Here is a 27,665-nt window from a genome sequence, read left to right as displayed (position 1 = left end):
CAGCTTGTGCCCATAAAGAAGATGGTGTCACAACCAATGCTGCCAGAAAATGTTTCTGGGCCAAACATGTAGCTGTGGAAAAGGAGAGTCTGCACCCCAAACACGTGAATGCCTCCTCCACGGAGCGCCGGACATTACCCCTGCCTTCCCTCCATGCTAGCAGTGCCCTTCGCTCCTGCCTCTGCCGAACCCCTTACCCACCGCTCCCACTCCCGCTCCCTCTCCCAGTCCCCTCCCCGCCCGCCCTTCCCACCGCCTCTTTCGCCCTCGCCTTCGCGTTTCCTGTCCGGGAGGAGGAGGTTTGGCCCTGCGGCGCCGCCGTCTCCCAGCGGCTGCGTTGAGCATCATGGCGGCGTCTCTCTCAATGTCAGCGGCGCTGAGGGGCCTCGTCGCCAGGAGCGGTGCGGCTGCGGTCCGCCCGCCGCCGCCCAGGTAACGGCACCGCGGGCTCCCCGCCGGCCGCCCGGGGGGCACCGCCGCACCCCGGCGCCCACGGGGACCCGAGGAGGCCGTTCCGGGCCTGGACCTCCCCCGCGGCCGCCCCGGGAGCTGGGCCGGGGGTGCCGCGTAGGCACCCGACGCAGGTGGGGGGCGGCCAGACTGGCAGCAGGCGCCGGGCTGAGGCTTCCTTCGTGTCAGTCTGTGCGTGTCCTTGCCCGTCCCCGTGTGTCCGTCCGTGTTCTCGCCTGTTCCTATCTGTCGGGGCATGTCCTTGCCCGTCCTTGCTGCCTGGTTCGCAGTGACCGCCCGCCCGATGTCCTTGCGGTGCCTGAAGGTCGGGTTCTGGTCGTTGCGGCTTCGCTGCCGGGGAGTGTAACCTCGCCAGCAGTCTCCCCAGAGATTTGTATTTTCTGTCGTGTTGCCTTTCCTCTCCGTCCCTTCTTCGAAACACGTTAACTTTTTCAGAGGATGAATATCTGTTTTTTTGCCAATTTCCTAAAAATAATATTGGAAATAGCTTTATAATCTTAGGTGGCACTTTGTTCCTTTAATGCAAAGACCTATGTTAGAAGTCCAGTACATGACCCAACCACGAGATGAAGATGCGTGCATTTGTTTACTTTTGTGCCTCTCACAGGCCCAAGGCTTGTATAAGACCCCAATCTAGTCAGGACAAATAATGTAGCTCCATGCCATTTAGTTGTGATTTAGTTGTGATTTGCTTTTAGTTTGTGATTTGCTTTTTGTGCTCCTTAAGTCTTTAGATATTAACAAATACAGGTTAATTCTAGTAATTTTTTTTTAAATCTCTGGGGGTTTTTAAATATGTATGTGTATATAAATATGTGTGTGTGCATATAGAAAGACGCAGAGAAAACTATATATACATGCAGAGAAAGAACTGTAGCTGTACTATTTTTTCACATTTTTATCCTCTGATTGTCCCATTGGCTACTGCTGTGTTCTCCCTCCTAAAATGGAGCCTGTTTTATGGTGTTGAAGGTTGTCAGTCTTCTAAAAATGCTTTGAAATCTGTGAGTATGAATTTAGGAGTTCCTCTACACTAATCCAGAAGCTTACTGTTCATGTTCAGCTGTTTCTTTCTACCTTTCTGTTCCTCTGGTGTTGACAGAACTGTTGCCTGTCCATTGTCATAAATTGCATAAATCAAATAATTCAGGCTAAAAATAATTCTGTTTGTTTGTTTAAAGTCTTACCATTCTACATTTCAAGTAATTATTTCAGAAAAAAATAGCATGGAAATATGAGGTAGGTACACTTCAGTTGGTATTTCTTTTTTGAAACAGTGTGTTAGATTCCTTGCTTGCCACAGAGAGTGAGGAAAAATTAGTGTCCCTTAGTGTTTTCAGTAAGAGGGATGTTGAGGACATTGGCCTGAGTGAGACTGAAACTTAGGCTTCACATTCTGTAGGACAGTGACCTGATAATAGGTCAGCAGGTTTCTTGGAGAAGAGGAAGAGCATTATGATTTTCTCTTAAAGTTTTGTACGCAGCTTTGTAATCACTCCTTGTTGTTAGAATGAGAAATTTTCCGTGGAAGAAAGAAAAGATGCTTCAGATTAAGATGGTTTTGGTAGTACGAGGGAATGCTTAGGACTGTCATTTATTGCATAAGTTTTGCAAATTATTTCCTGGTTAGGTAGGCACTGAAACTTAAATATTTTCTCAGTTACTGTTTTATATAAAAATATCTTTATATGAAAAATATTTATATGAAATTTTATTCTTAACCAACCTCTGTAGTCTCCCTGTTTGGGAGTAAGAATCAACATACATAATTACAGAAAAGGGTTTAGGGTTCTATGTTTTAAATTCAAAATGTCTTCCTACAGCTCATAGTGAGGTGATAAATCAGATAGAAGAAGACAGGAGAAAGTGTATCTCTTTCTTTTTCACTTTGTATTGCTTCTTGTATGCAACTGTTTGTTTTCCTTTGATACATAACAGAGCATGTAATCCTTTGTATTTCATCAGAAACCTAGATAAATTTCAGTATACAGATAGATGCCTCAGAATTTGACAATGTATGAGTCCCATTTTAAGCTTTAGTGTCTCACATCTCCTGACCTCAGAGAGCTGAACGTTTACCAAAGACCACTTAAGCTTGTTTTCCAGTTGAAGTGATCAGTAACTATCCGAAAGACTACTTTGAGAAGCCAGTAGTTTGCTGCATATCTTGCAATTGGATATATAAATCCTGCAATACTGGTTTCCTTTCAGAAAATATTTTGACAGATGCAATTTAGTACAAGTAGTCTCTTTGTTTTGAAGTATTTGTCTGTCTAATTTGTTAGTGGAGTAATCTCTGTCTTTGTCAAACTGTAGAAAGAATGTGTTATACCAGTATGCTAGATATGTATCTTTAAGTAAATACAAGTATTAGGATTATTAACAATAAAAATTATTGGTGTTCTTAGGAGATGAATGAAGAAGATTCTGGAACTGTCAACTGTGAGGGCATTTGAATGACTCTTATATCACTCCAGTCTTATGCTTTTGTTTACTTAGATTCAGAGTAAAGTTTGGCTGTTTGGTAAAACTTAATGGAAGTTTCATGTTACTTGCTTAAATTAGGTTATGAGAGTAATATAGCTAATTGTTTGGACACTGTAGGTTTAAATTTTAAGCATTGAAGATGTAGTTTTATTTGCCGTGCATTTTTATGTAGATTTTTGAGTGTGAAACTTCTTATAGTGTTCTAGTTTTCAGAAGTTCAATTAAATAATAATGTGATTACTTTCCAAGAGTTACAAGAGAGATTCTGTTCTGATTTCTGTTAGTGATATTTCTTTCTTAGAATTTTTATGGCATCATCTAGCACAAATACTGCTTTTTACTGGGACATATTTAGGCACTTTAACATACACATGGCCAAGCTGCCCAATGATTCTAAACTGGTACTGTTTTTTTCCACAGTATGGACATAAGTGTTGAGTCTGAAATTAAGAGAACATGCAGCATTCCTCATATCTTTATGAAATCTTGAGTGCTTGTTTTAAATCACTTAAGTAGGGGTTACTGCATCCCTCATTATTTTAGCCTAATAGCTATCAGCAGATATTTGAGCTGATTGTGAAAGTCAGTGTCTTCTTTGCTTAAATCATATTTTGAAGCTTTCATATTGTAAGATCGGTGAAGTTTTCAGGAGGCTTGAAATTATGTTGAACATGCTCTCACTAGTTTGACCTAAAAGATTGCTAAAAGTGTTTCCTTCCATTAGAAATATGGACAGTTGAAGCTGGAAAAGAAAACTTCAAACAAATTCCTGCTGAACTGGGAATCAGATGTTTGTCTCCAAGCCACTTCAGAGTGTTTCTGAGAAGCCCTTCCTATCAAAATATATTAGAGTCAGAATTAATTTCTATTGCTGTGGCAGAATGTTTTGTGTGTAGGTGTGGTATGGCCAGACACTCTCTACATTTCATGATAATGAATTTTTCATGTCACTTTTTAGTGGTTTTTCAAAATGTGTTACCTTCCTCTTGTAATGCTGTTGTAAAGACAACAAATGTTTTGTGGTTCATCATTGTTATGGGTTTAGGAGGATGCCCATGCACAAAAAACTCAGGACACAGCAAGAATTGCAAATCAAGTCAATTTTATTAGTCACTTTTGCATAAATACTTACCAACCCCTGGATGTTTGAGAAGCTGCCAAGCAGGAGATGGAGAATGGTGCTCAGCCAGGAGGGGTAGGTAGGCTGTGCGCCTTCAGGGCATCCCCTGGATTAAAACTGCATGCATCATGTCCTCCCATCCCGTCCACCCCAGAACCACCCCTTATATCACTTCCTTGGGAGTGGCCAGCTTCAGCATCATCTCACGCAGGGCCAGTGCATGAGATAAGATCATAACAGCCCATGATCACACCTCCATGCCAACAATGGTTTTATTGTGTGTTATTCCCCCTTCATAGGATGAAGCCCACCAAGTGACTGATACATAGTTTCATTACTGAAGGTTAGTCTTACCAAATAACCATAAGGACTTTTATACTATCCTGCCCACCTGTACAACAGCGGACTAAATATGGCAGGTCTTCTGTCCCTGACACAATCATAATGGATATCTGAGGTTATGAAAGTAAAGAATTATGGACACTTGTGTAGTACGAAGCCTTTTATTCAATCCATTCTCAAAAAATTGAGGAAATCTGGGATTCCATTTACATTTCAATTTTCAGTTACTATCTTTATAAGCAGGCTTTCCCCTCAGGAAAATGATGGAGAAGCCATTTTTGTGGCAAAATAAAGGACTTCTAAAACAAAAAAAAAACCTCCTGTCTTAATTTTTTATCCTGTCCTTCCATAAAAAATAGAGACAATGCTTACTAACTTAAAAAAAAAAATAATAATTCTGGAAGATAATAGCTTACTGTTTTATGTTATTGTTTGTTTGGGTTTGGTTTTTTTTCTTTCATGAAATAATATTGACATTTTTGTTGCATGTGAGTATCAAAGCATGTGTTAAAATATGACTTAGTAGACTTCATGGAGCTAGGTCTGGGTAGTGCAGAGAGCTGTTTAAAGATGCACAAAGCTCTGACTGAATCTGGCTAATAGAAACACTATTTTGCCAGTGTTAGTGCTAGCCAATGTGAGGTTTTTATCAAGTCTGGAATTGGTAACATGTTGCAGAAGTTGTATTATTTTTTATTTCATCCATCTGTAATACATGTCTGCTGCTTCCTTTATACCACCCGATATATATAAGTATGTGTGGTGTTGTCAGGCTCAGACACGTCAGAAGCTTTGGATTTCATTAATAAAAAATACAGTTCTATATCATTTATCTTTGTTAAAATTATTTCCGGTGACTGATGTAATCTGCATAGAGTACCTGGAATAAAATTTAAAGACCAGGAGAAAATGCAGTCTTTTTGCAGTCTTGCCTTAGCTGTATAAGAGATGTTTATAGATAGTTTCATTTTGGTTAGTCACCAGGAAAAAAAGATGTATTTGGCTTTTAAAATACCTATTTGGCTAGAATTTTACAGTTTTATCTTAAGTATGTATTTTGGTTGTAATGTGTATCAGAGCAAGTACAGTGAGTCAAAGTATCTTACAACATAAAAGCACTGGAGTAAATTGAAATCTGGAATAAAATTCAAGCAGTTTTTTTGCTTGTGAGATTGTGATGACATGGAGCATTGGAGCAGGCTCAAGGTGAAAGATATGGAGAGACAAATGGACATAGACAAGGAGAGAAAAAGATGAAATCTACTACAGTTCATACATTTAATGAGCATGAGTTTAAAAAAAAAAGTCCAGGCATCAGTGAGTGTTTGTCTGGTCTTGTAGACACTGAAGCCATAGTTTGGGAGTAGGTATTTCATGTATCTGAAGTGCATAATTCCTTTAAAAACAGGTCCTTTTTACTCTTGTCCACTCTGTTCAAATAGTGATTGTGTGGTTAAGAGAGGGTCTAGGAGCTGAGTCTTGCCAGTCTTTCACTGTGACTGAAAGCAATATCAGTGGTTATTTTTTGTAGTCACAGGTCTTTTGACGACAGCTTGTGTTTGGCTCTTGTGAAGGACGTCCCTCTTTCCACAACAATTTTGCATGCTTTGAAGAAGAGAAGGGGAAATTTCTGATAAATAAGATGACTTCAGTCCCTTTGCAGTATTTTATGTGGTATCTCAAAGCTTCTAATCCATCATTACTTGAGTAGTTGCAACAGGATAATTTACTCATGTCTGTTGTGTTCATGGGTATGCACCACTATTAAGATATCAGAGTGACTATGGTGAACCAGAATGGTGTCTTAGATTTCCTGGTTTTGCCTTCTCTGTTTGGCTTTATTGGTAGTAGGGTGTAGGAGTGCTCCTTGTTTCTTTTGGAGTGGAAAGAGTAAGCTTTGGAAAGTCCCATGGAGTAATGAAGATGTTAGATTTAATGAAACATGGGAGCAGTAGGATGTTGCTGTCAGTGTGAACAATTCCATCACAATGAAAAATTGAAAAATACCATGTATCATGTAGTTTAGTGGTGAATTCAGATTAATCTCATTTGAGTTCTTAAAGTGTATGGGATTCCTGTCGTGTTCCTGGAAGTTTACGTATTTTCAGTATTCCTCTAGAGGAGGAAGAGGATGGATAGAAAGATATACAAGTAAGAGGGGCAGACAGTAAAAAAAAGTTTGGGAGAGCCAAAGTTTGAGAAGGGGTCAAGGAGGAGATGTGTTGTTCTGGAAATGGCATCATGACAGCAAAATGTTCCTGATACGGCTTCATAGATTGTTCTTTCTTATTGGTCATATAACTTGGGGTGATTTGTTTTAATTACATTCAGTTCCTTCACTTTTGGAATTGGAAATCCAGAGGGGAGGAATAACACTTTTCAGAAAGTAAAGGTTAAACAGAGACAAGCAGACAGATGTGTAAGGTTTATTTTGTTGAAAGCTAGCTAGTAAATAAGCAATGTGCTTGCTTCTCCACTAAAACAGCTGAATGCTCTTCCAACCAGTTTTGTGGCAGCTAACCATTGTGGGCTCAGAATTGTAGCTTGCTTGCATAAAGTCTGGCATACTTTTAAAAAAGCATTGTTACATGTGATAATAACTTTTTTCAAAAATTTACTGATTGGAGAACCTAGTAATCTTCTCTCTACTTAGGTGATTTGAAGTGGAGTGGAGATAGAATTAAACCCCCAAAACTGGACCAAAACAACAAACAAACAAACAACCCCTCAGTAAAACTTTGGAGGGTAGAGGTGAAATTTGTTGGCAATAGTATCTTAAAACAGAAGGATATAATACTTCCCTTCAGGGACTAGACAGTTTAAAATAGAATCTAACACTGCATTTGAAAAATGACCCTTTGTTTTCAAGAAAATCCCTCAAACATTCTTACGGAAAAGACTTCCATGTTGATATATCCTAATATCAAATATTTGATATCTCAGAGTTTGAGAAATATATTTGTAGAATTTGTTGCACTAAGTTGAACCACATTTTTGTCAAATAAATTAGTCTTTAGTAAGATTCTGAAATACCAGATGGATACAGGGAAAGGGAATAATAATGCCAACTGTCAATGGACAGTGTTTCAAATCTGTGTTAGTAAAATGATAAAAATTGCTTTATTGATGTAGGTTTAATATAACATGTTCAACAGATTTAACTTACAGTGGAAAAATACTGCTGTTTGGATTTTAAAAATGACCTTGATTTTGCCTTAGTATAGGTTTGAGTATTTTGACTCAATTGACCTTATTATTGTCTGTCTTAGATGAAATTGGCTGTTTTAAGAGACTGAAATGCTGAGAGTTTTGTAGTTAGCAGGGAAGCATGAACCTACTCACAACTAGTTTTAAAAAAAAACCCCAAGTTTAACAACTCCTATTTTATACTAATAATTTCAGTAAATTTGTATGATCCTTAATAGCTAAATGCTTTATATGTTTTACCCATGTTCAGGTTTTCATTCTTATGATAATACAATGGATTTTGCTATGTTTTTAAAATTCTTTTGTAAGCATGTGCTTCTGTGTGTGTTAAAAAATATACCTCTGAATTGTCTTACAATCACATCCTTTTTTGTTTTTAATAAAAGAAATCTCTAAGCTAGCAGGAGGCAAGCTGAACAGTTCACATTACCTTCTTTATAAATGTCTGTTTTCATATTTCCTAAGAAATTAATGGCATTTTTTCTGTCTGAGTTTCAAAGGACAGTTGTTCTCTCCTGGCAGTGTAATAGTATGTTTAGGTACAATTTACTTAGCTCTTTCTGGTGCAGTAGTTTCTGTCTGAATCTTCCCTTGACCCATGACGTTGAAGAAGTAAAGTAACTTTTGACTCAACAAGAGAGTCTGTAGGCAGCTCCAGAATGTGTGTGGGCAAACAGTTCTTGCAGCTGCTTATTACTGGGGTCTTAACATGAAAGAGTTCATAAAGAAGTTCTATTCCTTTTTTTATAGTCAGACTTTATGTATTTGATACAAATATTTTTAGACCTTTTATGAATGCTTATTTTATATGTGAACACCTCTGACATTGTCATTTGTGATCAGTCTATTGAAGTAATTTTCTGCTAAATGTTAATGAAGTAATCCGCTAAGTGTTAGTGATGCCATTTATATTGAAGTCCAGACTAAAATTTTATTGCAGATGATAGCTGTTGAGTTTTTCATATTTTTTATAGATTTCAGTAGTTTTAAGGTAAGATTTCTATGGATATTGCATTTTCAGAAGTTACCATGTAACATCTTTTCTGCTATTTTAAATGAAGGGAAAAGGCAGAAAGCTCTTCATGCAGTAGCTTTGACTGTTCTGTCATGTGTTCAAGGAGTATTTGCATCTGCTGCGTAAGTTATTGGAAGGAAAATTCTGCAAGAGTGATGTTTTTTCATACACCAGTGTTTGTGCCTACCAGAGAAAGAGACAAATAATTTGCATGTTGTCTGAACTGAAATTCAAGAATAAGGTTTGCTTTTAAAGCATCAGTGTTGCCTTAAGGCTTTACAAAAGTGTGAGTAATGTCAATACTTGCAGTCTCCTTTTAGAGAGAGAGCTAATAGCTGATTAGATAGTAAGAATATGAAAAGTAAGAAAGAATTGTACTAATGGAGGAGGAGGGGATTGGTGTATGAGGGATCAGTGTAGAAGCGAACACACAAATAGGGTATCTGATGAGGTTATTTTTATTCTCAAAGGCGAGTTCTCAAAAATGCTTCTGAGGTGTATTTACATTAATAAATAATGACAGATGGAAATAAAATTAAATCAGATAATTATGGAAAAACAGAGCATTCAAGCTTTCTTTGACTGTAGACTTCATTTATGTAGCTTGGTAATTTCATTATATTTCTCTTGAAGCGCACAAAAATTTGTCCTTCATCAGTTTAAAGAATTGTCGTTCCAAGATTGCAGATGCTGATTCAGCATGCAAAAGAAAGGAAAGGGTTTTTTTTCCTAGCTAGTGCCATGTAATTGTTGCTTGCACTTGTGTGTAGAATAGGAGTTATAGTTTTGGTTTGGTAATTTTTTTTCAAAACTCCTGTGGGAGACACATAGGTTGCTTACACTGCAGCCAACCATTTGTTTTCATCTCAAGACAGATGTGTATTATAGAAGGTGTTTAATCATGCTGGTGCCCACAACTAAAAGCTTGTGTGGTTATTATCATTTTAAAACAAGATGATGTTTAAAATCAGTCATTATAGAAAGACTGCATAAAAATTGAGTCCTTTGCTTTGGTTGCAATATGAGGCTAAAAACCAAGTGCAGATAAATTGCATAGACTGGAAAAAAACAGTATTGTATTTTATCTGATAGGAGTTAATGACAAGCAAAATGTCAAGGAACATCAAAGTGTGTCTACTCCAGAAGATAAGGCAAGCTGGAAAGTGAGGGTGACCCCAACAGGGACAAGAGCCAGAACCAGGGCTGGAGGTGGGTACACCTAATGATGCCACTTCAGCAAGGGCTGAAGACCCAGAGCAGAGCTCTTAAATAGAACTCCAGCACCACAGGCAGGGGATGTTCATGGAGGCCCTGTACGAGGCTGGTCATTAAGACCTGCTGGTGCCCTTAGTGTCCTGACACATGGTCCAAGAGAGTTTGTCTTCAGACTGTCAGTGTTAGAACACCTGAAAACGCAGACTATGTTCTTGCACGTAAGGTGGCACCATTGGTGTATCTTCTCTGCATGTATCTCAGTAGTCAAAAATTTATTGAAGTATCATGGAGGTTTTTCCTCAGAGCTGTATAAGAACCATGTGGGCTGACAGATCGAGTGGTGTGACTAAGGTGTGTGACATGGAGTATAGCTAAGGTACATGATAACTGAAGAATAGCAACAGTTCAAAGGGGAATTGAGGACAAAAGCTTAGCATCAGAAAGGAAATTGAAGAGAAAGGTAGCTGAGACAAGGTGAAATTAACAAAGCAAGTGTGAAATTAAATCATGCAAAATAGTATTACCTAGATTATCCCATTCTCATCTAGAATAACTCCTACGAGCATACGGTTTTGAAAAGAAACCTGTATGTCATGTTTCATTTGTAAAGATTTGGCTTTCTCTAACTGGCTTGCACTACAAACATTAATATATAGCTCATAAATACAGTTTGTCATAGCTGCCCAACAGCTAAGGTTTACTTACCAAATAGCTTGTTTAACTTTCACAAACCATTATAAATCAAGATGTAGTTTTCCAGTAACACTTTAAATGATTCTTTCTTGTGTTGTAGTTTACAGTTCAAGTGTTTGAGAGCATTAAATAAGAAAGAAGTTGCCTTTTAATTATATAGGTATATATAGACATAGATATGCATACATATATATATGCCAATATATATGCTGTGTTTTACAGGTCTTAGATTATTAGAATAAGAATTAATTAAGCTGGTAAATGCAGTCAGATTGAAGGGCTAAATCAATAGGAGTGGATAGGAGTGAAATTCAGGATCATGCTATGCCATAAACCAGTTTGCAAACAATCTTTACTCTGTTTTTCTGTTTAATGTTAACATGATTCAAAGGCTTTTTTTCAAAACGCACAAAATAAGACAGAGGTGGGATGTGGAACATTAGTTTCATTCCTCACAGTTTTGAAATGAAACCCTTTGACTTTTGTTGTTCCTTCTATAAAGAGAGCACAGTTTTTAGTTTTGTCAAGTTGTATGAATGCCTGACTGCGTATGTGTGGGGAGTTTGACATTTAGAAAGCACAAACAAAGCAAATGTGTCACCTGGGTATTTTATCTTTACATCCTACACAACTTTTCTCTCTTCTTTTTTAACTTTAGTTTTAACTTCTTTTTAAACTTTATTTAGCATTAACTCTTCTTTATTAACTTTATTTAACTCTCTTCTTATTTAACTTTATTAGGCTTTCTAACTAGAGAATGTAAATTTAGTTGATAGTTGTTATGGGCTGTGCAACATTTCCAGTATTATTTGTCTTCCAACTAACTTGCCTATAAGAAGTTTCTGGTTCTCAGCAGCCTTAAGATTGTGAACTAAGGTTAATTCCTATGATTAGGTGTTCCAGTTAAGAGAGTAGTGTGTAATGAAATGCTTTATTAGTAACTGTCCAGGTGGCAGTAATTCAGAGTTCCTGTGACCTGATAGCAGTTGGACATCTTACAAATTATGTATTATATTGCTCTAAATGTAGTATATCTGGTTTCCTTTCATAATGAGTTCTTTTATTTCTACAACAAAAATGTTTAAATAATTTTGAGTAATTTTGTTCTTAACATGTTAAGCCCCTCTCTTAAAAGTGTTTCTAATATGTTTTCTGTAATCTGTCAAGAGACCACTGGTATGCTCTGAGTCATGTGCACATGAGGGTCAAGGAGCACTGACATGACTTTTTTTAGAAGTGTAGTTGCAAGTAATGACTCAGTTTGCATCTAAGCACTTCAAGGAATGTTTTGATACCAGCCTGGGACTTGCAGAGAACTGTTTCAGGATGTGCAGCTGTTGCTTGCGAGTGTGCTGACTTGAACCTTCAGGCTAGTTCTGTGGATTTTTGGCTGAACTTTTCCTCAGCTCAAGCTGTTTGCATTGCTCATATGCTTATACTCAAGATCTCAAAAGACACCAACTCTGCAGGAGGAGGTTTAGCCAGCCTGGGCATACTGTCTGCCTCATGTGGAGCCTTCTGAAGGATTGGTCTTTGTTGTGCACCCAGTCACATCACCTCAGTTAGCTGGCTGCTCAAATAGGCCCTGTCTAAATCAGTGGAAGTACAGGCTTGGTACTAGGTCAGAGTTAACCTTCTTTGTTATGTCTTGACTGCAAGAAAGCTGATTAAATGAAGAAAACTCGTGGTGGGCAACTCATGTCTTCACAGAACTGACTTGTTTCCTGAGAAATTCACTGGGGTGCAGAGGTGGATATAGTGCTCAGGTCCTGTGGTAGTTCTGGAAGGACATTGTCTTTACATTGTGCAGTGGTTCAGCTGATACTTGTTTGAATATAGTAGTTCAACAGCATTTTCTCACCTGTGGGATAATTAAAGTAGAATCTAAAATAAATAAAATTCTATTATTTTCTATGTGATGATGTATTCACTACTTGAAAATATAACTAATTTAAAAGCATTATAGAATATTCTGGGTTGGAAGGGATTCACAAATATCAGTGAGTCCATCTCCTAGCCTGCACAGGAGGAGTCACACCACATGCCTGAGTCCCTTGTCCAAACACCTCTTGAGCTCTGTCTCGCTTGGTTCTGTGACCACTTCCATGAGGAACCTGTTCCAGTGCCCAGCCACCCTCTGTGTGAAGAACCTTTTCCTGATATCCAACCTAAACCTTCCCTAACACAGCTTCATGTTGTTTCCTCAAGTACTATCCACCACAGAGAAGAGATCAGTGCCTGCCCTCCACATCCCCTCATGAAGAAGTTGCAGATTGCAATGAGGTCTCTCTTCATTCTCCCCTAGGCTCAACAGACCAAGCTACTTCTCATGTGGCTTCCCTTCAAGACCTTTCAAGACCTCCTTGGCCCTCCTCTGGGCATTCTCTAATAGCTTTATGACCTTCTTGTATGGGGGTGCCCAAAAGTGCCCCCAGCACTCGAAGTGAGGCTGCCCCAGTGCAGAGCAGAGCAGGACAATCCCCTCCCTTGCCTGGCTGTGATGCTGTCCCTGATGCCCCCAGGACACCCTTGGCCCTCCTGGCTGCCAGGGCACTGCTGGCTCATGTTCAACTTGCCATGGACCAGAACCCCAGGGCCCTTTCCATGGCACTGCTGTCCAGCCTCTCATTCCCCACTCTGTCTGTACATCCAGGGCTGCCCCATCCCAAGTGCAGAATCCAGGACTTACCTATGTGGAATTTCATCTGGTTTGTGATTGTCAGTTGTCAAGATCTCTCTGTGCAGCTTCTCTGCCTTCAACAGCTCCTCCCAATTTAGTATTATTGTCAAACTTGTCTGGTATCCCTTCCAGTCCTGCATCCAGGTTGTTAATGAAGATGTTGAAAGTCTTAGGGCCTAAGATGAAGTTCTGTGGAACCCTGCTAGTGACAGGTCGGTCCCCAGTCTGATGTCACTCCTTTCACTGTAACCCTTTGTACCCAGCCCATGAGCCAGTTCTCACCCATCTCATTATGTGTTTGTCCAGCTGTGAGCTGGACTTTTTGTCCAGAAGGATCCTGTGAGAGACAGTGTTGAAAGCTTTGCTGAAATCCAGAGAGATCACATCAGCTGGCTTCTCTTGAGCAACTAGGTGTGTTACCTTATCATAAAAGGAAATTGACAAGCGGGACTGTTCATTCATTAAGTTGTGGTGGCTGTGACTAATGGCTGCATTGTCCTTCAGGTGTTTTTCAGTAATTCTCAGAATGGTCTTCTCCAAAACTTTACCAGGCACTGAAGTGAGACTGACAGGCCAGTAGTTTAATATTTGCAAAGGCAGGTTAACTTAACATTTAGCTTCAAAGTTCCAAACCACAAGTCAAATGCTTATTTCCATGTTAATTTAGTACATTTATATAGCCATTTCTTCTTTCCGTAAGTTTTGCCTGACAGAAAAGCATAGTCAGTTCTTGCCCTGTTTTCCTAACACACGACTAGGAAAAATATTTTTTTTGCATATTACCTTATTAGCAAGTGAAAGCAGTGTCTTTGTATTTATATTTCAATTTCTATCATTTCAGCAACTTACTACAGAAATTTCAGTAGTTTAGATAAATTAATTAGTACTGCATTCATCCATTTAGAAACCTAATTTAGTCTGTTTAACATCATTTTGTAGGCAAAGGAAAAAGTATGATCAGCCAACTTCACCATAGTATGAAAATATTTATTAATTCAGGGACTTCGTTTTCCTCTGAACACGAAAGTTACTCCTGCAGTTCATACTACAAAATAGAACTACATGTCGCCATATGCAGTGTTTGGCACTATATTCCATATTTTACTTCTATTATAAAACAGTAAAACTAGTTAGTGAAACTGAGTAAAAATAAAATACCATTGACTCTGTTAAGTCACTATCACTTCAACCACAGTAGTGACTTTAATACCAAGGAAACATTATCCTGCTGTGTTTAAATTCATCTCTCACAAGTTTAACTTTGCAAGCTGTCTTTTTAAAAATGCATTATGTTGGGGCTAAATAAAAATATATTATATTGAATGCTGTGATCTGTATTGTATTTGATGTTGTATCATTATTGCCTGTGTTTTATATGCCAGAACTTCCTACTGATTTGGATTTAGTCTGTTCAATCACAGTGTATGACTAGGTTGGATGCTGTGGAAGTTGTTAGTGGGTAGTGTTTCTTTTGTTCTTTTTGTTCAGAATTTAATGTTTTTATGATGGCTGTACATTCTGAAGCTTATTAGAAGTGCAATAATACTAAATACAATAATATTAAAAAGTTTGGTCTTCTAAGAATGAAGAATATTCAATCTATTTTGTTGTTCATCATGGCTTCTACATAAACGTATATTCACATCCACTGGTGCCCTGGTCTTTCAGATCTTTCTTTAAAACGTCCTTTAGATTTACTTCTTGATGACTGTCTTCATTTTTCATGTGGTACATGGGGCTTTCTTCAAGACTTTGTTTTACCTATACATTATGATCTGATTACCTGTTTGGTGATACCTGGATTTTTTTAATCATATCTCCAACAGTTGACCAAAAGGGGGTGCTAATAGATCAAACAGTCAGATGTGTTGCATAAAGAGGTTAAGGAGAAGTTTTTGTGCAATGGTTTTAAGTCCCAGCTACTGAATTGTGTCAGGTAAATACAAGTTTTCACATCTGGATGTTGTGTAACATTCCAATCACAGCACTGCTCTCCGAGGAAGGCAAATTCATGCTGTGTAAATATGGCAGCTTCTTACTATGTAGGGGTTAAGCGTAGGTTACTTAGCAGGTATTTACAGTGGTCAAATTTATTGAGTTTCAGCAGTTGAATACAGATACCCAGAACAACCAAGTAATATCTGAAGTCAGATGCCTTAATTCAGATACCACAAAAGACATCCACTAACCATTTTTTTACTGTTTGGTTTCTTCTGTTCAACAGAAGTTAATGGCTTCAGCAGAGCTGGGGCCTATAACTTAAGATGGGAAGTGAAGACCTAAGAATCTTCCCTGCAACAAGGAACTGCTATGTCCTTATCCCACAGTGGTAAATATGGTTGAGAGACCTGATACTGTTATGAATATTGTAGTTTCCCAGTAGACTGAAGAATTTCAGTGGCTTTTCACTGGACTCCTTCATTGTGTAGCAGGGATGTGGAAACCATTTTTGACTTTGCTGTAACTACAGATGATGGTGGAATGGGAATACACACTTATCATGGAAGACGTGGTTAGATGATCACAGTATTTGTTTATTCAGGACAATAGTACCTGCAGAAAGTTTTGAATTCTGCAAAGACATATTTTTGCTGGTAGTCCTCAATAATTCATTCTGTTTATTGTTTATTGTTGCTAGCTATGTGTAAAGCTTTCTGTATAGTTTTTGAAATTCTGAATTATTTTAGCAGTCTATTTGTGATTATTTGTGATTATTCTAAGTATTCTGTGTACAGTAATTCTAAATCAGAGTTTGGTTAGACTTGGAACAGGATAGAAGTAGAACTTCCTGCTCATAAGGTCTCATCCCAAGATATTTCAACAGGAAAAAAAAAAAAAGCATAAGCAGTCAAAAAGAAGCAAAATGGGAAGATGTATACCCATATTGCGTACAGAGAGAAAGAAAGAAAGCAGATTACCTTTCCAGAGGTTAGTAATAGGAAAAAGCAGTAGGATCTTGTGAGAATGGAATTGTAGTTCTAGTTGAGGTGTTAGGGCTGGGTTAGACTCAATGATCTTGAAGGTCTCTCCCAGTGATTGTGTGATTCTGTGTGTAAAATGTGTGTTCTGCAAGATTATCAATCAGAAAAGCTACCTAAAAGTCAAGATGGATGTGGGCAAATATTAATAGTTAATTTTTGAGAATTGCTGTACTGTTGAGGATGAAATAAAAGGCTTAACTCAAATGTTCACTTAAATGATTTAGATTGCAAATTCATTTAACTTGAAGGTATAATAGATATTATAAAGCTTATACCATTTCTAAGGTGAAGCTTGAGTGATGAAATTATACTTGCCATTGTGGGAGTTTGAGAAGAGAGTGTTGTGTGAAAGAGATGCATTTCCTAGTTCTGTCCTCCGGTTAGTGCCTGACATTAGCTACGCACTTGCAGTGAAGCCTGTTGAAAATTAAACAGGCATTCTGGGAATCAAGCTACATTTTCTACTAATTTTCAAATAGCAGTATTTCAGCTCACATGACATTTCAGAGTTGCTAGTTTTTCCAAACTTCAGATTACTTTCCTACGAGAGATGCAACAAATGGAAATATCATCAGCCTGTCATCTTTCAAGCACAACTTTATGTTTTATATGGTGTTTTATGTATTTTCACCTGGAGGTCTCTCCTCCACTGACTTGAGATTCACTTTCCTAGTCCAAAAGCCAGTTTTCAAACACTCTTCAATTAGGAAGTTCTTAGAGAAAGTATGTTCTGTCCAACTCATTGCAGTCCAGGGATGGACAGAACACAGCTCATTTGAGAAGTGTACAAGGTTGCAAATTCCAGTAACAGTTGTGTTTTCCAGAATTGTGTAGTCAACAGAAATGTCTGAAAAATTATGAAGAGGAGAAGTTGACTTAGGTTAGTAAGCTGTCCATCTGCTTTTGAAGAATAGCTAAAATATCATGGAGAGCTATAAGGTATGATGCCTTGGAAGTTATCCCAGTTGACAGAGTTATCTCATGCAAAAAACCCAGCTCCCTCTATGTAAAATGTGGAGGCATCTCAGAAGGAGATTCTGCCCACCTTTAATCTGGTGGGGTTTTTGCCCTGCTCTTTATCATTGGCATTAGTAAAAACAATGTCTAATGCTGTAATGCTGAGTGGAAATAATTTTCAAGGGCATGGCATTTGTACTTTTTAAACCTGATTAATGTTTTTCCAGTTTAAAACAAAACAACCCACTCTCAACCATGTTCAAACTAAATTGTGCTAAATTTTGTTCATAATTGAGAAAGTTCATACAAGAAAAAGTATCATCCTGATCAGCCTTTTTATAACCCTTACACACCTGAATCTTTACATATTGATTAGACCTTTCCACAGAACAAGCTTCAGAGAACTTCTTGATTCATAGTATAGATTAGTTTTCTTTAGAGAACGAAAGAATTAAATTGTATAATCCAATGTCTTTCTTTGGACAGACATTAAGTAATGTAGTGAGCACTGTATGACATGAAGTTCCGGAATACCTGCAGAATATTACTTTGATAGTAAAGCTGCTGTAGTGGGGGAGAAACTAATTTTCCCGTTACATTGTTTTTTTTCCTTATTTAAGGTTGAATATTAAGTCTGGAACACAAGTGTAATGCTGCAGTTCAGGATGCTCTTAGGATAACATCTCTCTTGGTGTGTAATTGAATAAGGACAAGTAACAACCTGTTCTCCTAGTGCTCCAGTGTCTCTCTTTTCTGTTTTTATGATATATTATTTTACATGTACAAGTTAAAAGTACTGGCTGTGTTGAGCCAGAAACTCTCTGGTACAGAGATTTTGAGCTAACAAAGTAGTTACCATGAATTTTTATGAAATTATTGTGCTTCCTTGCACTTGAAAACTTCTGTGTTTTAAAACAAAGTAACTTTCCTGACAGATTTTGTCACTTTAAATAGGAATAGATAAGTCTGTCCATGCCGCAGAGATAGGTGAATCTATAAACTTCGTGCTTTGGAGATGTTTTGAAGTTGTAAATGGCAGAGGGAAGTTCATTTAATAGAATGTAATCTGTGTTGAAAGTATCTGATATAAATCTATTAGATATTTCTTAACTGAACTTTGTTGTAGTTGCTTAATTTCAGAAGGTTCTTGTAGAGAAAACTGAATTCCTACATTTTTGTTCCTCATTTCTTTAAAATGGCCTTAATCAAACATGGAGCACACTCTTGTCTACCTGGATTTCTCCAACGGTTTTGATATGCTTTGTCAATGCCTTCTCCCAGAAAAGCTGGTGTGTTACAGTCTAGTGAGGTGGTCCATGCAGTGGGTGGGGAACTGGCTGACAGGCAGCACTCAGAGGGTGGTGGTGCCTCGCTCCTTTTCACATTGGCAGCCTATTACAAGTGAGGTCCCCAGGGATCAGCTTTGGGCCCAGCACCGTTTGATTTCTTCATAAGTGATCCGTGGTGGGATCCTGACAAACCCTGATAAAAGTTTGCTGGTGATACCAAACTGAGTGGGGAAGTGGATACTTTGGAAAGGAAATTCATCCAGCAGGAAGACCTAAACAGGCTGGAAGGTACTTACGAAGTTCAGCAAGAGCAAGTTGCTGTTGTTCAACTTGGGAAATCATAATCCAGAACTGCAGTATAGTCTGGGATTTACCTGATTTGGGACTGGGGTAAGGGACCTGGGGGTCCTGGAGGAAAACAGTCTTAGTCTGTGTGGACAGTTGCTTCTGAGCAGAAAGGCAACAGATTACTGGTTGCATGAACAAAAGCATAACCAGAAGAGATGAAGAAGTTATGATCCCACTTTTCTCAGCACTTCTCAGGCCATACCTGCAATACTACATGGACAGGCTGGAGAGGGTCCAAAGAAAAGCCACAAAGATCATCAAAGAACAGGGAAGCCTGCCATGTGAGGAAAGGCTGAAAGAACTGGATTGGTTTGGTTACACAGAAGGTGGACACTCCTTTTTTACAGTGAGTCACATGCAAAAGGAGCTAATGGTATAAGTTACTCCTGTTGAGATTTTGGTTAGACACAAGGAAAATTTTTTACAATGTAGTTAAGTCAGTGAACTATTGGAACAATCTCCCCAGCCAAGTGGTGGGTTCCTCAGTGTTGGACAATTCAAAGATTCAGCTGGACTGGGTGTTGGGCCATCTTGTCTAGACCATGCTTTTGCCAAGAAAGGTTGAAACAGATGGTCTTTGAGGTTCTCTTCCTGGTATTCTATCGTGAGGTCAGAGAATTTGGTTTCTTGGCTTGTTTCACCTGCTGTTGCATTATTTCTCCAGAAGATGATTTATACTCAAAGGGCCTAATCCTGTCATTAGTGACATAATGTAAGCTAAGGGCAAATCTAGTTAATTCAGTGATGTGGAATTGTGTTCTCAGTTTCTATATGTATCTTACAGATTTAGCAATTATGCAAGAAGATAAATTGTATTTCTTGGAAATGAATAAGCTGACTGAAAATGATGTAGAAATTAAGCAAAATAATTGTTTTGTGCACTGACAACCTGAAAACTGTGTTTGCAGTATCAGCTTAGAGTTTGTTTAGTCATTTTTTTGGATTGGTTTGGGTTTTTTTGAATTTGTTAATGTCCTGTTATTGAAGTGTAGAATTGGAGCTTTACCATTACAAATAGATTTAGGATTTTTTTCCTCTGATGCCATCAGTTTAAGGATCAGAGTTCCAGAATGCTTGCAGCAGCTTTGTATTTTTCTGTCTGTTCGTGACAAACCAGCTACTGTACATTCATATAGAGCAGTACAGTCCTTGCCACTGGCAGTCTCTCTGTGACAGAGAGCCTGTAGGCTGACATAAAGTGCAGCCTGTTGTGAACTGCTAAGTGGGAGTCTGCCAAAAACTCAGCAGACAGAACTAATTGGGGAGAAAAAGGATTTTTGTGCCCTCATCTCTCCCTCTTCAATTTTTTTTACAAGACGGATATTGTTAAAGTAACTTGTTTATGTAAGATTTGTCTGCCTCTATTTTCTCATTGCATGAATCATTTTTTAACTTCAAGTCTTGCACTGCAGGTCACTGAGCACTTCCACATGGCGGCTGGCACAGAACCAAACTCGAGACACGCAACTCATCACAGTTGATGAAAAATTGGTAAGGGTTTTCTACTGAATACTATGATACAGCCTTCAGGGTTATTTCTGCACAATAGGCATTCAGTATGGTATTCTGCGTTCTTCTAGGAAAGCCGTATAAATGCGAACTACAAAGCAACAGTCCTTTATACACTAAAAAGTGGAACATCAGTAAAACATAAGTATGTGAATGAATATGGCATTCAAGTGATAAGCAATGTAAAATGATGAATACCTTATTTATTGTTATATTTTAATCAAAGACCAGTATGAGCTGTAATTAATAACAAGTTTGTTCTTTTTGAAATTTATGTATATTTTCTGTGTAGTGAAATTATACATAATTTGCCAGCTTCCTGAAATTTTCTTCATTGGTACCAATATTACTAAAGATACTACGTAAAGATATATCATGGAAGATTATTGTTGCTATGCACATACACTCTAGCTTTTGAATATGCATGAAGGTTAGATTACAACTGGAAACAAATGCATAACATTCTTCCGCTAATCAGTAGCAGATCAGAAATTTGGCAGTCTTTTCTTGTAACTTCTTCCATAATGTGTGGTCTGTTATTCTAGATGCAACCTGACACTTATGTTTACATTATTCAATAGTATACATTATTCAATAGTATAATTTTTGTAAGACTTCTGGGGGAAATGCATCACAGCAGAAGCATGCCTTTCACTGGTTTTCATATCACCTTTGAATCTCCAGGAAAACAACGTTCCTATCATATGTGCCAGGCAGTTCACATTGTATGTATCTTTTTTGTATCCCTGAAGCTAATATGAACTACCTAAGAAATCTTTGGAATTTATATTTATAAATTGTATGTTTGTAATGGTATGTACAAGTTGAAACAGCCAAAGTTGAACAGGCTGTTGGAAAAAACCCACACTTTAATAGCTCTTCACGGCTTTTTTCTCTCATGCTTTGTATATAGATGTAGCAATAGTAATTACGTACCAGTAAAAAAATAATCAGTTACTTCATAAACTTCTTTCTGAATTTAAGAAGTAACAGTATAATCTTAGATTTAAAAATTAAGGAAAAAATAGTACTTTATTCTCACAAATATGATTATCTTGCTAGTCTAGTTGCATAACTTGGGATCAGAAAATTTGTAGAGATTGTGAGTCACTGTAAGTAAGATTGAACAAGCCAGTACATGTACATTTTCCTAAATGACTTCTAAATGCACTGTTCTTTAATGTTAAAATACACATATACACATATGTATTTAAATACAGCTTTTATAATGCCTGAAAAGTATCACGTTTCCCTATTGCGGCCTTGGGTGATGGATACCTATGTCTGAAAAGGCTACAATACAAAGACAGACTCAGAAAAAGAAATACTCTTCCACTTCCATATTGACTTCAAATGTACATTAGTGTTGTACATATACCTTGTCTAGCTATGAGAGTTTATACTTCCAGTTGAGTTAAAGTGAAACTAGTTTGAAATACAGCTATTCAGTTCTCTTAGTGTTGTAAATACACTGTACATGGAGAGCATATCTCTGATGTCATTATATGTTGTCATCAAGTTGAAAACTCTTATAACAAACTTGAGTTTTTTTGAGATCTCGTATTAGCAGCCATTAAGTTTTTTTACTTTGATTCATATAATGTATCTAAATGATTATTTTATCTTTATTTCTTTAGTGTTAGGTTATATGTCAGACTGAATAGTGTTTTCTTGCAATGTTGTGCACATTCTAAATGCAAAAATCTTTTTTCTTCTCTTTTAGATTATGATAGGGCCTGAAACAAAATGACAGAAAATTAGAAACTTCATTTGTAGATTTCATTAGATTTTGGGAATAGTTTCCATAATGTTGTAAATTCAGGTTCTTTTAATGGGCAAAAATTACATCCCCTTAGCAAGGAAAATTGTCTTGGGAGTTTGATGTGGTTTTCAACTCTTTCAGCATTAGAAGGAGTTCTCTAGACACCTGTTTAATTTTAAAGTAGAGTACTATCTTACCTTATTTTAGGTTGTTGCAATATATTTCCTAATTTTAAGTATGATTAATTACAACCAATTGAGACTAATATAGCATATTTCAGGTGTCTCAATTAATTAACAAAGCATAAAACTATTATTTCAATGCAAGCTGTATTTAAACTGTACTCTGGAAATTGATGCATTGCATTTAATTGAAAAAGACTTATTTTCTATTACAGATTGTTAGACATCATTAAATCATACTTTAATGGATTTGTCATCTTTGACATATTTTAATTTTTTTTTAAGCTGGACATCACCTTTTCACCTTTTACTTGCATTTCAGAAGGAGTAAGAACAGGTGGAAAATGGGATATGGTTATCCTTGTGAGCCACTCCCATCTTTTAACTTACTTGGGAACTGAACTCTTCTGTGACTTGACATTTACAAGGCTAGGAGAGTAATGCTAAGGTTGTTGAAAACTTTTAACTGCATATTGTAGTGGAATTAATGTATATTTCCAGTGCTCTTGTAGACCTTGTATTTGTATGTGAACATGCATATACTAGAACTTGTTCAACAGAATCATTTGGTTCTAGCAGTGCTAAAATATTCCTTGTATTAAGAAACACAAATTAAATAGAAGAAGTGTGACCATCCTGAGATTGAATAATTAGGCAGTAGTTGGTCGCTTCCTTACTGCAGCCTAGACTCTACTCTGTTGGATACAACAGAAAAATGAGTACTAATGAAATAGTAGGAAAACCAATAGTTTAAACCGCATTCATTTATCACTCTAGAAAAAAGATGTGTCTCTTTAATGTAAAAGGAGTTAAATGTTGAGCTTATGTAGAACATATCCAAGAAATTATATCTTTGTCTCAGTTATTAGCTGTTTTCAGTGAATACTGAATAAATTAACTTTAATGAACAATAAAACCTGAAGAAAATAACATACAAAATGAACAAAGCTCAAAAGAAATACAGTTCTTGCATCATATTTTCATTCTCTGGCCACCAATTAGGTCATATTCCAAGAGTCTGGACAAATAACTGTGTGCAAAGTAGTCTCTCAAGACCCTCCTTGCATTAGGAAATTTGGGCTATAGAGGGCAAAGGCTGTCAGCAGCAAATCTCACTCAGGTAACGTTCCAGATTATTTAACTGTTTGTATGGTATAACATACATCATTGCATCACAGTTATAAAAAGTTGTAGTGGTTTTGCCTGAAAATGGGAATTTGAGCTGTTCTAATTCCTGTGATTTGTTTCAGTTTTTGTGAGTAGGATGCACCGATACTGTGCGTAGCTAAAAGTCGTCCAGTTCAGCATGTGTGCTTTAAGCAGACTTCCCGGTCAGTGCTGGTAAGGCTGCATTGTGGATGTTTAGCCTGGAGTTAGGCACTTTGGTGGATGTTCAGTTGTTTACAGCTGAAAGATTCCCACAAATATTTGTCAATAAAGGGACTTTTTTATTGGTTAAATTATGATATTTCAAGAATGTTTCAAGATTAGAATTACAATCAGAAAGTATCCGTTGCATTGCTAAAGCAGAATATTCAACTAATAATAAATATTCTGTAGCTCAGTGCAAATATTATTGCAAGAGCAGTTAGGGCTTGGTCACTGGGGAGTTGTTGTTACCTCACAGATGTTTTTATATTCTGTATCAGGCCAAGATAAAATGAATTGCTGCACAGGGTTAAGCATTCCAGGCAGAACTACACATTGCAGTTTAAATGGTACTAAAATAGTTTTTTCAGCATGGTGAGAACATCTAGGGGCAGACTATTACAAGCATGAAAGGCTAAACAAAATGATGCTATTAACATTTCATCGTGTGTCCTGAAGTTAAGATTTTCTACATAATGGTTCAAAAGTCTTAGTACTGAACCTCAGTAAAGGACTATTTTCCATCAGACTGTAGACAATCTGTGTAACTCACTGAAGATAACTTCTCTAAACAAAACTGGGCACAGAAAATCTGACCCTTTATTTGAGGGTGAGCATACTTTTGAAAGGTCACTCAAAATGCTGCAGCAATACTGCTCAGCAGCCTAGGCCAGTGATATAAGTCACTGTGGATGAAGGGAAGGCCATAATGTCATCTACATGAATTTTAGTAAATCCTTTCCCACATCTTCCTCCTGAAAAAAAATATCTGCTCATGGCCTAGATGGGTGTACTTTTCACTCAGGGGAAGCCTGGATGGTCAAGAGTTAAATACTGAAAGGCCAAGTCCAGAAAGTGGTGGTGGATGAAGTTAAATCCAGTTGGTACTGATCATAAATGGTGTTCCCCAGGGCTCAATATCAGAGTCCTGTTTCATATCTGTATTGATGATCTGGTCAAGGGGACTGAGTGCACCCTCAGTTAGTTTGTAGACACCACCAACTTGAATAGGAATGTTCATCTGCTGGAAGGTAGGACAGCTCTGTAGAGGCATCTGGACAGGCTGATTGGTGGGCTGAGGCTAATGGTGTGAAGTTCAGCAGGACCTAAGTCCAGCTCTTGGGTCATGACAATGCCAAGCAGTGCCACAAGCTGGTGACAGCTGCTGAACATGAGCCAGGGTGTGCCCAGGTGGCCAAGAAGGCCAATGGCAGCCTGGCCTAGATCAGCAATAGTGTGGCCAGCAGGGCCAGGGCAGCGATTGTCCTCCTGTATTGGGCACTGGTGAGGCCACACCTCCAGTGCTGTGTCCAGTTCTGGGCCCTTCCAGAAAGACTCCAAGAAGGACATTGAGGAGTGACTCTAGAGAAGGGCAGTGGAGCTGGGGAAATGATGATATTTACTGAGGGAGCTGAGGGTTTTTAGCTTGGAGAAAAGGAAGCTCAGAGCACACATCACTGTTCCCTACAGTTACTTGAAAAGAGGACATAGGTAGGATTGATCTCCTCTCTTAAGCAGGAGTTGATAGGAGAAGAGGAAATGGGTTGGATATTAGGAAAAATTTCTTCACAGGAAAGGGTGTAAAGCATTGGAACAAGCTGCCTTGAGATGTGGTTGAATCACCATTCTTGGAGATGTATAAAAGATGTGTAGATGTGGCACTTCAGAACACAGTTTAGTGATAGGCTGAGTTAACAATTGGATTCAATTATCTTATGGGCCTTTGCAGTGATTTCTGTGATTTTAATAACTATTGGGATATCTGTGTCAAGAATCTTAGCAGCTTCCTTTTGGCTGTGTAGAGGTATCATTTAGTGTTTAAAATCTTTACTACTAGATAATCCAGGAGTAACAGTGTATTAATAGGATTCTCAGAATATGAACCTTTTCCACAAAAAAGTTGTGAAAACACTCCAGTCCATTTTTTCTAGAAGACTGTGTTATTAGCAAACATCACACGGTGTTTTCGGGATTGAGTCATAGTTTGTTCACCATCCAAATCCCAATTTTGGCTAGGATTAAAAATTAGTGAAACTGTATAATCTTTGTTTGATTAAAGATCCCTAGACTTTACTATAATAAACAGTGATAATACTGCAGCTCAAGTAAAATATACAAACAAGTGAAAAATAGCCTGGAATGATGAAACTTCTTCAATATTCAGTCTGATAGTCTACTGTGCTATGAAACAAAGGACATAGCAAATCACACTTTAACATGTGTTTTAAAGTGTAATCGTTGCTTTCCCAAGAATTGAGAGTATATAATATACACTAATCTGAAAACCAAAGCTGTAATGTGTCATAGAATTATGTGTGAGACAGTGTGACATTGCATTGAAGACTGTGTGTAGGACCTGTTTTTGCAACTCAGTGAAGAGAAACACTTGGCAAAGTATGCATTTATTAAGGACAGGCTTACTAGATTTTCTTTTATTGAAACTACTATTTCAGCCAAGAATTCTCCAAGCATTACCACTGTGTTAAACAGTAAGAATGTAGTGGATGTTCTATGTTTTGGTTTTCAAAATGCTGTTAACCCATTGTGGATTAATACCTTAAGGGTGAGTTGAAGCTGTTCCTAAATTACCTTAATGGGATAAAAGAATTTGCAATAATCTTTCATTTAATCCACTCTAGCTGCAGTATTTATTTAAGTGGCTACCATAAAGGATTCAATTCAGTATAGTGTTGTTCTGCAGATGATGAATCTAACTTAAAAGTTTTTCTGTACTTTATCTGTATAGCTCTGATAAGGACATACCATATTCAAAGCATACACAGGACCAGGATGGTAATTTCTTTGGGGGTTTAGACTTACTCATTCCCTCCCATTAGCCTCAAATTTTCCTCTTGTGGCTGGTCTTCCTTCTGTTTATTTTTTTCTATAAATTAGATCAGCAGCTTGCATTTTGCTTTAGAATAGTGGAAAATAAATTTAAAAATATAAAACTGTTACATAAGACTAGGCTAATAAAGATTTTTTTTTCCATCCTCTACTTTACAAATATGTTTTGAGAAGCAGTTTCTAGTTTTGCACAGTGGGGCTTTGCATATGAAGCCTGTGATTTGGAGAAGTACTTTCTTCAATCATGTCTGTGTCAAGTAAGCAGGTGATCATCTTATTTGAACTGTGCTGTACTTGAGATTCAAGACTTTAAAAAGTGCTTTGTTTGCCTTCGGTCATCTACAGTTCTGTGTTTAATGGCTCTGATGTTTGAAAGATGCTAGAGGCTGATTAAGGTATAAAACTACATTCTAGAAATATTTAAAATTTCAATTATTTCAATAAAAGTAAAATATTCAAAAGAGAAGACCATTAGGAAGTAAAAATGCACATCTACTTTAATAAAACGACCTAATCTAAGAGTGGGCTTGCATAGAGTTAAATGTTTAAAGGCCCTTACTGATAGTCACTGATAGTTTAGGTGTGAAACTGAATTATTGCTGCAAAACATAATAGATTAAAAAGGTTTTTTTCTATTTCTCTGTTATACCTTGCCCACACTTCCCCATTTCCTGCTCTCCCCTCACCCAATGAAGACTAAGAAATACTACTTTGGGGAGGAAAAAACCTTGTTTAACTTAAAGAAGCAGATTAAGTGAAATGTAATATTTGAAGGGTTTAATGACTCTGGAGATGGTGATTACCTTTCTTACTTCATGTACACAATTCAGGTCTGCCAGAGTATATATTTGTTTCTAAACATTATTTTTTTGTTTGTTTCTAATTGAAATAATTAAACATACTCTTCTTTATAGTTATGGTTGGTAGTTGCATTTGGGCTTAATTACAGTACAAGTTCAGGTGTAGTTACCAGTTTGTCTAATGACGTACATACTTTCAGTACTGCATATTTACTATATTTTGCTGTTTGGCAATTAAATCCCTTCTCAGTTGGAATATCCTAGCTCAATTCAGTCTGTATTACTTGCTACAACTTGTTTTTGTAAGCAGCTGTAGTCCGATGGAGCTTGCAATGGTTTAGTAAACCCAGTTGCGTGATAAAGTGCTTTCTGTAAGAATATCTGTAGGCAGC

General features: G+C 37.5%; 1 protein-coding gene across 1 annotated transcript in view; it reads left to right on the top strand.

Annotated features, from left to right (window-relative positions):
* Positions 1-289: 289 nt before the first annotated feature.
* The window catches only part of NDUFS4 (NADH:ubiquinone oxidoreductase subunit S4), a 46,963-nt gene continuing 19,587 nt past the window's right edge, over positions 290-27,665 (top strand). The window contains exons 1-2 of the mRNA XM_053932483.1: positions 290-432; positions 20,218-20,296. Coding sequence (XP_053788458.1) covers positions 347-432; positions 20,218-20,296 — 165 coding nt within the window. The 5' untranslated portion in view covers positions 290-346. The remainder of the gene's footprint in view (positions 433-20,217; positions 20,297-27,665) is intronic.

The sequence above is a fragment of the Vidua chalybeata genome, chromosome Z (assembly GCF_026979565.1).
Source record: "Vidua chalybeata isolate OUT-0048 chromosome Z, bVidCha1 merged haplotype, whole genome shotgun sequence".
NCBI classification, from domain to species: Eukaryota; Metazoa; Chordata; class Aves; order Passeriformes; family Viduidae; genus Vidua; species Vidua chalybeata.
The sequence above is the reverse complement of the archived record's forward strand: the minus strand, read 5'-3'. Positions and strand labels throughout refer to the sequence as shown.